Source organism: Alosa pseudoharengus, unplaced genomic scaffold (genome assembly GCF_046254945.1).
Source record: "Alosa pseudoharengus isolate Yale_2024_CS ecotype anadromous, Long Island Sound unplaced genomic scaffold, YU_APseudo_1.1 YU_APseudo_1.1_scf_10, whole genome shotgun sequence".
NCBI classification, from domain to species: Eukaryota; Metazoa; Chordata; class Actinopteri; order Clupeiformes; family Clupeidae; genus Alosa; species Alosa pseudoharengus.
This window is the reverse complement of record NW_027468565.1, coordinates 7792501-7807695: the sequence shown is the minus strand read 5'-3', so window position 1 is coordinate 7807695 and position 15195 is coordinate 7792501. Positions and strand designations below refer to the sequence as shown.

General features: G+C 39.3%; 2 protein-coding genes across 2 annotated transcripts in view; both read right to left on the bottom strand.

The window, feature by feature from the left end:
* Nucleotides 1-35: 35 nt before the first annotated feature.
* ctsh (cathepsin H) lies at nucleotides 36-4384 on the bottom strand. The gene is made up of 12 exons (XM_076262448.1): nucleotides 4060-4384; nucleotides 3660-3691; nucleotides 3243-3348; nucleotides 3059-3129; nucleotides 2850-2954; nucleotides 2417-2503; nucleotides 2064-2119; nucleotides 1858-1939; nucleotides 1542-1610; nucleotides 1307-1413; nucleotides 708-833; nucleotides 36-544 (listed from the first exon to the last, which is right to left on the bottom strand). The coding sequence occupies exons 1-12, from the start codon at nucleotides 4133-4135 to the stop codon at nucleotides 475-477; spliced, it is 987 nt and encodes a 328-aa protein (XP_076118563.1). The 5' UTR covers nucleotides 4136-4384; the 3' UTR covers nucleotides 36-474.
* A 167-nt stretch (nucleotides 4385-4551) lies between these two features.
* The window catches only part of rasgrf1 (Ras protein specific guanine nucleotide releasing factor 1), a 38669-nt gene continuing 28025 nt past the window's right edge, over nucleotides 4552-15195 (bottom strand). Inside the window, exons 17-27 of the mRNA XM_076299946.1 lie at nucleotides 13620-13790; nucleotides 13052-13158; nucleotides 12655-12767; nucleotides 12444-12504; nucleotides 11989-12092; nucleotides 8275-8359; nucleotides 7917-8114; nucleotides 7432-7511; nucleotides 6949-7066; nucleotides 6784-6852; nucleotides 4552-6642 (exon numbers count right to left, since the gene is read on the bottom strand). Coding sequence (XP_076156061.1) covers nucleotides 6550-6642; nucleotides 6784-6852; nucleotides 6949-7066; nucleotides 7432-7511; nucleotides 7917-8114; nucleotides 8275-8359; nucleotides 11989-12092; nucleotides 12444-12504; nucleotides 12655-12767; nucleotides 13052-13158; nucleotides 13620-13790 — 1199 coding nt within the window. The 3' untranslated portion in view covers nucleotides 4552-6549. The remainder of the gene's footprint in view (nucleotides 6643-6783; nucleotides 6853-6948; nucleotides 7067-7431; nucleotides 7512-7916; nucleotides 8115-8274; nucleotides 8360-11988; nucleotides 12093-12443; nucleotides 12505-12654; nucleotides 12768-13051; nucleotides 13159-13619; nucleotides 13791-15195) is intronic.

Here is a 15195-nt window from a genome sequence, read left to right as displayed (position 1 = left end):
TGTGAAGTGACGAGACATGAATTCACAGCACAAAGTGACAAGTTAACTGTCTTTAATTAGAATACAATTACATGTTGAATAATAAAACACATCTTGCAGTCAAACCACGCTTCATTTACATGTTTAGACCAACAGTTTAGAACAGATCTAAAATCCAAACTGTAGCAATGCAAAGGCGAAGTAATGTGCTGATGAAAATCAACCTGTAGTATAAAGAAAATCATTGCTTATTTCAGTTACAACTCATTGGTTATGATTATTTCAGTTAGACAGCATTTTGTAGGAGTTATGAAAATGTTAATACCCTGACCATATTATATCAGGAATTGCAATTGCAATCAAGCATTGCAATAATGTCTTAGACAAAAGCATGTGTGCATTAGCATGTCAAACTTGTGCTGCACAGTGTTATCCCTTTAAGTCCTCTTCAGAGTCCTGGGACGATAGCCTACTGTTCACTCTGATCTATTTCATTCACACCACAGGGTAAGAAGCACAAGCTGCCAGGCCACACATGTTCTTTCCTCGCTCAATGTAGAAGTACCTGTGAACATAGAACCAGCATATCTTTAAGGCAATTTATTGTCTGCAAAACACATTCTATAGCAGTGTTATGGGTGAAGTAAGGTTACACTTGCAAAGCAACTCCAGTCAAAACATATAATCTGATGGATGAAGTTAATGATTGTAATTTCTTCCAGACATACCCATCTATTCCCCATTCAGCTCCCCAGGAGTTCTTGACGATCCAGTAAGGAAGTCCATTCTCCTCCCCATAGCCTACGGCCAACACCGCATGATTCACCATGTCGGTGGTGTTATGACACTTAGTGCTGCAATCATTTACAGAAAAAACAGGTCAGTAGATTATCACGGGTAGCTTATGCCTGGTGGTCATATCTAGTCATCACATGTGGAAGATTGTCGAGTTACATACTTAAAATCCAACGCACAAACAAAGGCTGCATTTTTGCTTCAATGTCAATGAAATTACAGAGCATCTGTGTAGCCTGTGCCACTTTTACTGGTGTATACACACTAGTGTGCACAATGGTAGATAGACATTCAGATGCCTCTTGCACACTGACATTTAAATAGAATGGTCAAAGCATGTTGCATATCATCAGGGCGTTGCCCAAACATTATGGATGGATTGATTTTGTAGGACTGGAAATCTTTCTTTCCTTAAAAATAGATAGCAAGTATAATACAGCGTACAAATGTGCCATGTAATGCTTTATTGTAAAAACATGAATACATTAGTTAAAGTGACACAAATCTCTACTAAACAGGGACATGAGCTTACCTTGTATAAACACCACTTTTGTAGTGCATGAAATCACCAGTTACCTCATAAGCAAAGCTGACAGGATTGTGATTGGCAACTGCATCCACCATTTCCATCTCTTCATACTAGGACAGCCACAAATCAAGTGTTAGTAAGTGCAAGGTTCCATTCTTATCTTGCTTTTATTATGATTTTATATATTTTATTTTCATGATTTTATATTCATATTGTTTTATACAATTTGAGGGCTCACCTTTGTTATGTTGACCACATCCTTCACAAAAGCAGCAGCCAGATCAGGTTTAAATCTACAGTCTTCATCCTGCAAGAAGTAGTAATGTTCTATGACTATGAGACCATAGTTTTTGCATTTACATTTTGACATTACATGTACAGTATCTATTTATTTATCAGACCTGAAAGTGTCATGTAAAATGCAATGAGTCATAAAATTACATGACTGGGTCATTCTGAGTGTGTTGTGTACAGTGTGGTGTTTGTTGTACCAGCTGAACTACAAAAGAATCTTGAATAGCATGCTGTGTGGTTATTAATGTTTTGGCACTCACAACACCATCATAAGGGTAGTCATCTTCTGTCATCAATCCTTTATTATACATGATGTACTCGAAAGCTTGACTGGGAAGTCCACTGTGAAGTCATATGATCATAATGAGTGTTTTTCTGACCGTTTACACCCTCGGATTTATGGCACCGTGACAACCTTTTGTTGTACATTAACTGTAATATTCAGCAAATCAGTTTAGCAACTTACCCATTGCAGCCATGGTTGTTGAAGGCCTGGGCACAGTCTACCAACTGTTGCTCAGACTGAAAGGCAAAGGGTTAGATATTAGTCAGACATTCACATTTAAATATTCATTCTGTATGCATTTTTACCTATAAAGCTCTAAAAATTATCAGTCTAGTCAAACTCTAGAGCTTAGTGTTGCCACAGTACTATTCTGCTCTACCAGATGAGTACAAAAACACAGGAACAGTAAGGACCCAGAATATCTTATGAAGTGCTTGTTCATATTAAGCCAAATATACAAAGGTATTTCTCACATTTATTGTACAACAAACATAAACAGGCAAGAAGCAGAAAATACATGTCGATCATCTCACCAGATACAGTAGCTTTCCAGTGGAAATAGCAGTTACAGATTCCAAACAGCCTGTGGTTGAGAATGTCCAACAGCTTCCACAGCCCCCCTTAAAGGATCAGAATGCATACCAAACATATTCCACATATTAATCAATAGCATGGTATATTTAAACATATTCCATCTCATCACAAAAAGACAGCACCTGAGGCTATATGGAAATTGTCTCAATGTTACCCTGTGGCTCAATGTCATAAGTATGCAAACATTTTGATTTCAAGTCAAACCGAGTCAGTGACAGTTACCTTTGATGCATTGTGCATTTGATTTAATGAGATACATTTAGTGAGTGCACACAATCAGTGCACAACATGCTAACACAACAGTGATTGAACAGAACCTCATCAAGGGATCCTTTGTCCCAGCCTCAGTTGGTCAAATTTGACCCTGATTACCTGATTCTTTACATGTGTCACATAATTCCCCTTGTTCCTCCAGTCAATAGAATCAGGATAAGGTCCCTTTCCTCTTGCATGGTTCCCGTGAGTGGCAGAGCAGTTCTGAATACAGAAGTACAAAACTGTATGCAAAACACAGACCAAATAAAATACAGACTGACTACAGATAGGTAGGAAACTACAACTCAGACAGACACCACACCAACCTGGGGTTCTTTTAAGAGGAAGTACTTCCGGAATTCAGCAAAGGTCATATCAGAGAACTGGTTCAGCCCCACTGCATAAATGGAGACATATTAAACTTGATCCGTTGCAGTGTACGTATGTTGTCTTACAGTATCTGCTATCTGATATACAATTGTGTAAGTGTATGTTACTGATGAGGCTTACTTGTGAATGAGTGATTCCCTGCATTATGGGCCTCAATCACCTTCTTGTTCTCAGTGAAAACCTTCAGACGCTGGTAATACTCAATTAAGTCATATTTTTTGTTGTACTGTAACAATAAAAAGGGGGAGATTGCAATGTTGGTGGCAACAGACAAATGAGAATTTTAAAGAAATTGATTCAGTGGTATTATGATATAGATCCAATATTTACTGAGGTCTAGCAATGAAAGTAAAACTGAGAATTATATGATGGGATTATCCTGTCTCAAAATGTAATTACATAGCCTAATGGAACACCTGAAGATTAAATTGGTATGACTCAGTGATTTATTTGTTATAGCCATTTAGCACTTCCTTGTAGATCCTCGGGAAGTCCCTGGTGCCAGGCCAATGGAATTAATATGTTACAATATCTTACCTTGGACATCCATATCTTGAAGTCATATTCCTCTGTAAATACAAAATGATTTTGGAACTTTATAACTTAATATAGGCCTAAATAAGAACTACAGCCCACAACATCAAACATGTCGATTTGAGATAGTGAGTTGCCTGTGCATGCATCAGTAATAGCCATACTCTCCTAGGCTACTCTTACCTCAACTCACATAGAAACTGAATGTTTCAAGCGGTTATAAGCTACCTGACAACTGAATTAAAAGAATCATTCAATGTGCTAATGGTGCATTCATTAAATGTAGCCTACCGACCAATTAGAGAAAAACTGCCATTATATCGTTCAATTTGTTGCCCCGTCTAGGTAGCCTATAAAGTCCGTAGCCTACTAATTCGTCATTCTTAGTATCGACTTTACTTACCTTCTGCTGTTAGTACAGGTGTAGAAAGAGAGACTTTCCACACTGCAAAAAGTATCACAAACACTGCCGTCCACATCTCGACACAAATGAACAATACTATCACGCCTGGTTTGATATCAGCTTGTCACATGATGCGTGATTATTCTCACATCCCCTTTATAAACTCGGATGGATGTCACTGACAAAATGTAGGCCTGTTCCTGAACACCTAATCTTAAACTACTGGCAAATAACTATATGATTTATTGTTGTCGATTATGCAGTAGCCTAAATGATACAGGTCAGGCGGTGATTTTCAAAACAAGTCCCTTTGTGCGTATAGGCTACTGTTTCACTTTCGTTCTTATGTCAATTCAAGTCAAGTCACTTTTTCTTTTTCACAAGTTCTTATGTGGCCAAGTCGCGCCAGGCTTATTCAAAACACAATAGGCTATTCCCCCTTAATTAATGTTCTGCATGATCATCTTTCAGAAATCACACGTGGACAGAAAATCCCCCTGAGATAGAATAGATTTATTAGCAAGAGGTAATAAGGAAACATACAATAGTTATTTTAAATATTTTTTTCTTACAAAACTGGAAATAGTTTCTCAAGCCGTGGAAATAAACTTAAGGGTTGAAAGATAATTCTCATACCACTGGGTATTGCTAACAGCAAAACGTTTGTTTGTATGTTTATATATCATTTATAAGAGTATGTGCACGTAGATGTGTATACAGTATGTATATATTTATATATATATTTCTATATATATGTGTCATTTCAAAGATTCTGGCTGATACAGTGTTGCATGCCTGCCACATGAGCGTTGTGTGTGTTCTAGACTGTACATTGTAAAAATACATACAAATATTCACAGAATAAGCACTACATTACTATATTCCTGCTAAGAGAGTGATTATAGACAGGATTACAGTATATGCAAAACACTTTGAAGTTGTCATCTACCTCTAGATCATGGTTGAAAATCACAAATCATAGCATTTGAGTGTGTAAGCTTAGGATATGCTTTAAAGAGGTGTGCTTTACAGGGGTACACATTAAGAAATATGTAGGGCTACATGTCCAAAATATACAGAATACATCTTTGTTTGGTGATTTGATAGCATTTGTACAAAATACTTTTTTTTTCATTTTCTGTTAAGGATGCAGAATCCTTTTTCCCTTATTCTAAGACTACAAAAATAGCCTTTGTTTTGCTGCAGGCGAAGCAGTTCATTCCCTTAGTTTTGATCATACTCTTAAACGACAATGCATTTTACAAAGTGGTATACAGTCACGTTCCACAATCACTGGAACAGCAAGAAGGACATAGATTGTCTTTTTATTATACAATAGCTAGATAACTTTTTTGATGGAGAGATACAGATTGGCCCAAACAATGACTCTGGATTGAGTGCATTTGCATTAATTAATGTCTATGTATTTATCTATCCTCTCTTGGTGCTCCTCTAGAGAAGGCCCACATAGGTAAGAAATAAAGTGAGCAAATCAATGGTAAAAAACGATTTTACATCTAGGCCTAATATTTTGAAAAAAAAAAAAGAAAACGGTCAAAAAGACACATCTATTTATTTACTGCAGCATATTTTACTCCCTTTGGTGATCATCAGTAAAACCAGGTGAAAGATCTCATGCAACTGCACTGACAGCTGTCCCCTTTAAACAAACAATCTCATCTTAAACATAAGAGATCAGATGGGGATTTGGACATCAGCATTTTGAATTTTACATTGCTCACATTAAGAGACAGCATGCTAATATGTGGGTATGCCCGAATGTTTGACTACCCATGGAGGCCAGATGTCTTAGGTGGAGAATGATTTCAAGGGCCTCTCTGAAATGAGTACCTGTAGGTTTAGTTCATGACCAAACAAACAAAGGAAATAACCTTTTAAAGTTGTTTGAAGGCCTGTAGGCTCTCAAATGTTGTACAATATCCAGTTGTTTCTGTTTGTGCTATTGGCAACTTCATCAGAGCATAGCATTGCTACATTGGATGCAAATACACACATAACAGTTATCCTCTGCTCCATAGACGGGCCTTGCGGTCATATGACCATGCAGGAAGTGCAAACATTCACTTCAGGTAAAGGCGTAGATCAATTTAGGTTGTAACATGTGGATTTATTCTTTGACCAGTCTAAAGTCTAAATCTGCAACTGCCATAACTGTAAAAACCTAGAGTCTAATATAATTTTGCTTTGTTTTTGTTATACTTTTTTGCTGAGAGAGATTGAGAGAGAGAGAGAGAGAGAGAGAGAGAGAGGGGCATAATATCTTCAACAACAGATGAGACATCAGAGTTACACATTCAAACTGGTAACATCTGGAAATGTTTCCTCTCCCCCCCCCCCCACATCTTCTAAAACAAGGATACATACAAGAGTAATATGTTGTACATTACCTAACACAAGTTATTGTTTACGCATATGATATAGTTTCTGTACACTGTGTGCGCGTGCAATGAAGGAGCTTCTTCTCCCCCTTCAGTTGGGCACTTTCGGCTCAATTCTGAGAGAGGCTTCATACAGACTCTCTTCATCAAGCACGCAGCTGATATCCAGCAAATACTGAGCCGCCTGCACAAGGGGAAATTAAACTGTCACAAATGGAAACTCTCAAAACTTCCTTAAGATTGACAACGTGTCATGAGTCAGCAGTTTGGACAATTTGTGGTGTCTAACAAAGAATTGCTTCATAATACTGAAAAAGAACATTACCTTTGGCTGATGGTCAATTTTGTAGGCTGTTTGCTGGAACTGTCTAATTTCTCTGATGATATGTGAGATCTACAAATAAAAGCAAATCATCCATAAGATACTGGCACCTTTTCTCAGCATTTGAAATTAAATTCATTTGTGCATTTATTTTTCTCTTATGCTGACCATTCTCATCTTGGAGAAGTTGACAAGGTTGTCTTCTGTGTAGTTAGGGGTGCCCTCCTCAATGAAGGCCAGATCCGCCAGGTACATACCCAAATATGGCACACAGGGAGGGTCACAGCTGGTAGGGAAATTATTCAGTAAGATATCGGTTACAGGAATTGGATACAAAATGGCAGCTGCTTGACAGTTGAAAGAGAAACAAGGAAACTTGTTTTCCCCCAATTTGCATACCGGTGAAGTTTCACATGTCATACATATTCACACACGGTTGAGAACCACCGCATTGTGAATGTGTCCTTCAGATGAGCTGAATATAACCGCTATTCATAAACATTATCATCACACTGAAGACAGAGAAGAGCATGGGTCTTCCCTTTTTTGATTAGTCAAACAAATCTAACCATTACCCCTAACCACACACACCTAGACTTCTTATGAGCCTATTCTATGGTTGTTTAATCAGACATGAATTGAATCACATACTTCTTCAAAGCTTCCCTCAGGTTCTTGAACCTCCCTTCAGATGAGACCAGCTTCTGTAGCTTGTCAATCACGGCTTTAGTCTGGTGGATGATAGGAACATTTCACACTTGTTAGCAAATCCATCTTAGCATTGGTCTGATATCAGAGGACAGACAAACTTCTTAAACACAAAATATGTCTTGACTGTTTCTGTCATTAGACATCAAACTGCATAAATTATGTATATTTTTGTGCTATGCAATGTTACAGTACATTACAGTGTTACTGATATTTTTACATATACAGTAAGTAAAACAATCCGGTTTGGTTTCCTTGATATTAGCAACTCCATGCAAATGTCCATATCACATACAATCATATTCATTTCCATTTGTAAATGTTATGTATGATGCAGAGGGATTTGTCAGCACTATGGATGTAACATGTTGGTCATGATGAACATTTGCATAGAAGTGGGAATTAATGTCCATGTCTCCTCTCTTCACCTGCTTGGACACTTTGAGCCAGGTCTTCTTCAGTCGGAAAACAGAGCTGCGGTTGAGTGCGGAGGTGATCTCCAGCACGGCGTTGTAGTTATGGAGACAGCGGCAGATGTCGGCAACTGCCACCCACTTCTCCATCACTGCCACCCGTGAGTTCACATCGTCACAGCGTAGGATCTCTGTGGCAATCAGGTTGCTTATCTTTTTATGATCAACAGAAAAGGAGAGAGGGATTGAGCTTGCTGGGGTAAATGGATTAGAACAATATGTTCACGTGTGTGTGTGTGTGTGTGTGTGTGTGTGTGTGTGTGTGTGTGTGTGTGTGTGTGTGTGTGTGTGTGACTATGTAGAGTGTACTCACATCATTGAAATGCTTTGTAGTTTTCATAATGTAGGGTGTCTTCTCATTCTTATCATTCTTCATCCAGCCCTGCCCAAAGAACTCCCTGCAGGACACAGAATAGTGAAGTCTAAACAATTCGACACAGAATCTCAACTCTAATTGCAGAGTCAGAGAAAGGGAAAATTACATTAAGGGCATTTGCTTTTCTGCAGCAAAGGCTTTCTCATTCATTATTTCAGAACCTATTAAGTTGTGTTTCAAAATAGAAGGCACTGATCTGGTGTCCAGGGGCAGAATGGCAATCCAACGGCCGTCGCTTATACAGGCATACAGTAAAAAAAAAACACAGTTGCCATGCCCTTGCAGTGTCAACTTGACTGAAGTAACCTATGGCGATGTCCATGTTCAGTAGCCTATATAGTTTTCATTGACCCAAGCAGTGAAATGTGGTAGGCCTATAATGCGTGGGATAATGTTGATGTCAGACAAAAGACGGGCCAGGCTTTAGTATTTCTGTCCATCTCAAACTACGTTAAGATGGTATGTTAGCAACCAGAAGGAAAAAGTGGGGAGATGAAAGTCTGACCTGATGATTTTAAGGGTCCAGGTCTAGCTGTGCTCATGTGTGTGATAGATGCCATGCACACATCATCCATTTCAACAGAAATTGGTTCCAACATCCCTTCCACTAACAGACTACTCATTTGCATATTTGGTGGAAATGGCACTATTTTTGGTAACACTTTACTTGACGGGTGAGTTCATAACACATTCATAGCAGCTGTCATAAACTGCACATAAAGCATTCATGACTGTTTCATGAGACATGACTCAACATTCATACCAAACCTTTCATGAATGTGGAAGACAGAACGACAAAAATGTGTCAAAATAAAAGTCCAACAATTGCAAAGCAGCATTGCTGTTTTTGTTCCAAACCTCTTACCTGATCACGTCACGTCTGAGTCAATGGGCTACTCCAGTGCCAAAAAGACAGAACATGGTCAAGCAAATAATTTTTGTTTCATAAAAATGCATTTGTTTTATGATACCTTTGCAGATGATTTCTCATCTTTTGCTCCTGGGAATGTCCAACCGTTCCAGGTTACACAAATACGCGTCAGCTGAATGTAGGCTAGTTTACCTCCCAGTGTTAAATTCAGTGATTATGAATACTTCACAACTTGTATAGTAAAGTGACATTCGATGTAGACTTCATAAGATATTCATGAAATATTTACAAAGGCTGGAGAGAAAAACGGCAATGCTGCTTTGCGATTGTTGGACTTTTATTTTGACAAGTTGTCATCGTTCTGTCTACCACATTCATAAAAGGTTTGGTATGAATGTTGAGTCATGTCTCATGAAACAGTCATGAATGCTTTATGTGCAGTTTATGACAGCTGCTATGAATGTGTTATGAACTCACCCATCAAGTAAAGTGTTACCCTATTTTTTTGTATCCTTGCGCAAAACAGACAGGTTTTTGCCTCCTTATGGAATGACAAAGAATGAGTCGTATTGTCTACTTATCTAGATGTTTGCCCCCACAACTACCAAGTATTTGCAAGGAATAGCTCTGACCCTAGGTCCATACACATCTTGATGATGTGCTACTGTACATAAACCTGACCAAGTTGTAGGCTTTGTATGTACAGTATATGTGCAATGTCTGTTAGTCTTAAAAAGATGAACAGACACTCAAGACCATTTATTGATAGACCCCCAGGTTTACCATACGTCATGACGTCATTTACCATAACGGTATATGATGTCCCCGTTGGTTTAGGCTACTTATATGAATCGAGGTACAAAGCAATCATTAATCATTAATCAATAAGCAGGGCTGTAGTGGAGTGTTTATGCACCTCTAAATTGTGCTTATGCACCTCTAAATTGCGTTTATCCACAACCTACCGTTCTTAAGCAATTCTAAATTAATGTAGGAATTGAATAGTGATCGTGTGGCCTATGTAGCCTATATCGATGTGGTCAGGATACATATTAGAGCCAGACTGATATGGGATTTTAAAGACCGATATCGACTTTGATATTTGAGGATTTCATAAACAATAAATCAGGCGATATTCATTTTTAGCAAACAACGTAAAAATGTGTTCTAATATTTAGCATATTGAAAAGTTCTGATCAAGGTGGGATATTGTGTTTAAATAGGTCTAACTATCTAGTATCCTAATGAAAGGCTCTTATACAAATAATTATTATGAATATTAGCATCAGGTCTTTCAGGTCTCTCAGGCTTGTATCGCACTGAAACCGTGACCCAGCTAGACAATAGGGGGCGCCTATTTTTTTCGCTTGACGCAAGCTGTTCTGTGCAGAAATACATTGAAAGGACCAGTTCATAGTCATAATTTGTGTTTAAAAGGGGAAGTGGAGGATACATATGTACTATAAAGTAGCGGAAATGACCACCAACAAGACTCTGAAAAAGAGGACAGGTTGTGTCTAAACAGGACAGGGGTGGTTAATTCAGTGCCCATGTCAGCGCCCATGTCAACCGTGTCTATTTTTTCTGTTGGTGGTTTTGTGCAGAAATACATTGAAATAGGGTGACCATCAACCAGACTCTGAAAAGGAGTACTAGTTGTGAGGACAAAAATGAGGACAAATTGACCAAAATGAGGACACCCCCCAATTTCTCTCTGTAGGCTTATTTCTGTCGGTGGGTACACTATACTCTCCTATGACTTATGTTTTCATTTTGCTGCCCTGCCGCTCTTACACGTTCCATGGCCGAAATTCAACCATGTTTAACTTTGACCGCAGCATGCTGTAAATCATAGCTATTTTGCAATGAGCCCAGCAGCAAGCACAACACAAATCTTTGTCCCATTCACTCACCCCAGCGCAACTTAGCAGAGAGTGCACTGCATGCCACCTCCTACTGTAAGCCCATTATGTGCGACTGCAGAGAATGCATTGTCTTTTATCATTGATTGCAACTTATAAGCCCTGTGTGCTGTGGAGCATGTATCATCGTTACTTACAAGCATTGTTTGCTGTGGAGTACTTGTATCATTGCTATTTAAAAGCATTGTTTGCTGTGGAGCACTTCAAAACCTGTCAAAAAGGCAGACAAACGCCCAAAAAGGAGGACACTTTACCTAGGTCCGGACAGAGGGCTAGAATTCCTGACGAATGGTCACCCAAGACAAACAATGCAACCAACATTATTTTACTGTTGGACATAACGATAAGCTGGAAAGACAATATTGGAAATTTAGATGAAGGATGACTATTTGGTTGTCGTTTACTTAATTTAAAAATAATTATCGGCCATTATAAACGCAGATACCGATAGATCAGCAAATAGCTTATCAGCACATCGATTCATCGGTTGGGCTCTAATAAATTTACACTGGTATGCCGTGGTCCACCTTACCTGACCGTGTTGTGGTCCGCTTGATCACAGAATTTATAGTTTACCCACCTCCTTTTTTGACCACTACACTCCTGTCAATAATGATATTTTTTGTAAAATCTGACTGACTATTTTGAATGTGATACTTTCACTGGCATAATAATATTGAGAGACTGTATCATAATAGACAGCTAATGTGCATGTGTGCGCGCGAATGCTGGTGGGCAAATTTGGAAGAAAGTCCAAGGGCCATTTTTTAGTCCCAGTCCGTCCCTGCTCGTGTCAGAAGGTGTAAGAGTGCTTCAGAATTTAAGAACATTCCATAAACTCCCTAGAATTCTACTCACTCATACGGGATGACCTTGAACACCAGGTGATCCAGAAGAGTGAGCTGCTCTGCAATCTCCAGTGCAGAGTGGCTCTCGAAGGGCTCTGCCTTCCCTCCCTCCGCCTATGAAAAGAGCAGACACCAAACATCACTTAAACCATAACAACACTCTAACAACAACACTAAAACAGCAAGCTGTTTCAGCTCAATGATCTAGAAAGCAGACAATCTATGTAATATGACATTTATGTGGATCTTGATATTCTTTGTAATCTTTACCAAATGATTAATTAAAATAGGAAATTTCCATGAACTGTGTGGATGTAATGTCTGCCTTGGTGGAAATGGTAGACAAGTCGAAATTGCATTTGCTTATACGGCAAATCATCCCAAAACATATGATGGAGGGGGACATTCATATTTACATTGATATTAATCATCTAAATGTACAGTACTCTTTCATGTGAGACTGACCATCTGAATGATCTCATCCAGGGTGATCTGACTGTCACCAGGATCCTCTTGTGTGAGAGTCCTGTGAAGAAACACAGAATCACATGATCAGTAGACATAGAACACATATACATATACAACACATACAGAGCAATAATAATGATAAGGGAGACATCATACTATGTTTTTGCTTTGCTTTCTACTGAACATTAGTGGTATGTGGACTTGTTACCTTATGATGTTGGCTGCAGCTTTCCTTTCCTGGGTCAGCAGCTCAGGGTCATGCATCACTTCCTCCAGGAAGCTGATGACCTTCATCTTCAGCTCAGTGTTGCTTTCAAAATCCTATCAAGGACATTTGACAACAGGCACACAAACACAACTTTGACACTTTCTTTAAGCTATATGCATTTTTAACTCAAGGAGCCAATTACAAGCCAATGAGTTCATATTAAAGACCACCTTAAATTAAGAAACATTCAGAAACATATCCATGTTACTGGTATCTGGTTATTGTCACCTCTGTATAAAGAAGAACCTTACTATTTTATCTCTTAATATAACCTTAATATTTATCTCTTCTATGTAACATCCCTAAAGCCATTATGTGGATGAATTAGAAACCGTACCTGTGAATGTTTGGACACCCAGTGTCTCAATACATTGAGGACTCTATTGGTTGCTGCTCTCCGTATGACAAACTCCTTGTCACCATTTCTCTGGTCAGTGGGGAATCCTGAGAACAATGGTTCAAACATGAGACATCTTTGGAACAATTCACCCACACTGTCTGTACATGTCAGACATGTTCATTTATATATATACACTAACAGTGTGTTAACATGCATAATTATAGCCCCCATCATATACTGTAACATAAAAAGGATTTTATATATTGGATTTATATGTTGGAGGGCATTAAAGCATTTAGTATGAGACTAAACATGCAAGTATTGTACATGACGAGTGATTCCTATATGTTTTTACAGACATTTTCTATCTGGGGGTTCTATTCTGTGAGTATTTAATATCACTTCATCCTCTTACATTTTAAAACTTCAGATCAATTCCATCCTATTCCAGAAACCTGTGCATTTCCGTAGCCCCTGTGTATGTAGTCTTTGCCTGATATAGATTACAGTCCCTATGGCCGGAGACCTTTGCAGCTACAGTGCTAATCAGATTGCTGGCCGCTACCTGTGCTGGCCAGGGACATGCGGCGGTACTTCTCCTTGGTGGGCGTGCCCTCGTTGGCACCGGCCGTAGCGATGGCGAAGGCAGATGCTGCAGAGAGGGCACTGCGGTTGTTGTCCAGCTCCCGACAGGACGACATCACCATTCCGTTGTTGTAGGAGAACAGGGAGAACTCTGCAGCAGAAACAGCAAACACGAAAATAGAAAGAATGTTTTTGCAGGGAATTCAAGTCTAAATTGTACTGAAAACATGTTTCATCGCGTCAACAGTAACATGCCAAGTGTTTGGCGCATATTTCAAATCTATTTCTTGTATCAAAAGAAGAAAAAGGACATCCACATACTAGAAGCAATACTACCAGGTTCATAAGAGCAGTGTTTTGACCTTTAGCTACAAGGTTTTCATCTAATCTTGAATCTCCCCTGGTAGATTACAGTGCAACACACACACACACACACACACACACACAACACACACAAAACATTTATGGAGCAGGCACTATACAGCAGGGTCTCAAGAGATAGCCAGTGACTCTATAAGGGACTGGGCCATGACGTGGCATAGAGCCAAAAGATCCACATCCACATCTCCTTGTCGGCTGCTGTCCATCTCTTTTGGAGAGGCGGCATGTGTGATGGAGAAGGGACAGAGATCATCCCATGTAGAAGTAATGGAGGCAGTGACATTAACAGCTGCTGAGGCCGAGTCTCAAATGGTGACCTCTGAAAATGTCACCACTGTCCACAACATCAAACGCTATCTTTAGTGGCAGCTCGAAAAAATCCCTCCTAACAGTTTTGGTGTAGTGGCTCATGATGTCTCCAATCTTATTTACAGTGGAAATGAATGGGCTGATTCATATTTTCCTGCACATCAAAACATCTCCATAATATTCAATTATTTCAGTTATATAAAATCAATACTTATACGGCTATATAAATACTTGGAATTTCAAACTGCTGAGCCAAAGTGTACCTATTGTAATAACTGAAGAAATCAAACAGCTTTCATTTCCACCTGTTTACATGGGGCTTAGTGAGGCTTTTCTGCCTGCAGTATAGACATATCCACCAGGGGGCAACAGGGCCCATACAATTTGTGCACTGGCATTCACAGCCACTGAGGGAAGATCTTTGATTTTCAAAATGATTGTATCTAAAAATAGCAGCTAGTGCCAGCAATAAAAGTGCTTAAAACACGCACTCTGAAATAATAAAGATGTACTCCAAAACGGATCTATGTTTCCAAGGCTGAGACCATATTGCTTTTATGCAACACCAATGCTGAATGTGCGCTGCAACCATGCTGCAGTACGCCGTCATAGCCTTTTGCCTTGTGTACGCAGACACAGTCCAATTTGTTTGCTGCTTTGCGATGTCCGTGACCTCTGACCCCTTGCTGAATTCCATCGAGAGAAATGGGGAAACGGGCGCAGAGGGAGAGAGAGTGCCGTTGCGATGTACTCACACAACCCCTCAGCCGGGGGCGGAACAGAATACACAGCCACGGTTGCTATGGCGCAAGTTTTCCAAACACCTACTCACGCTTGCTGTGGCGTTTCCCTGCAATCTCTTCTCC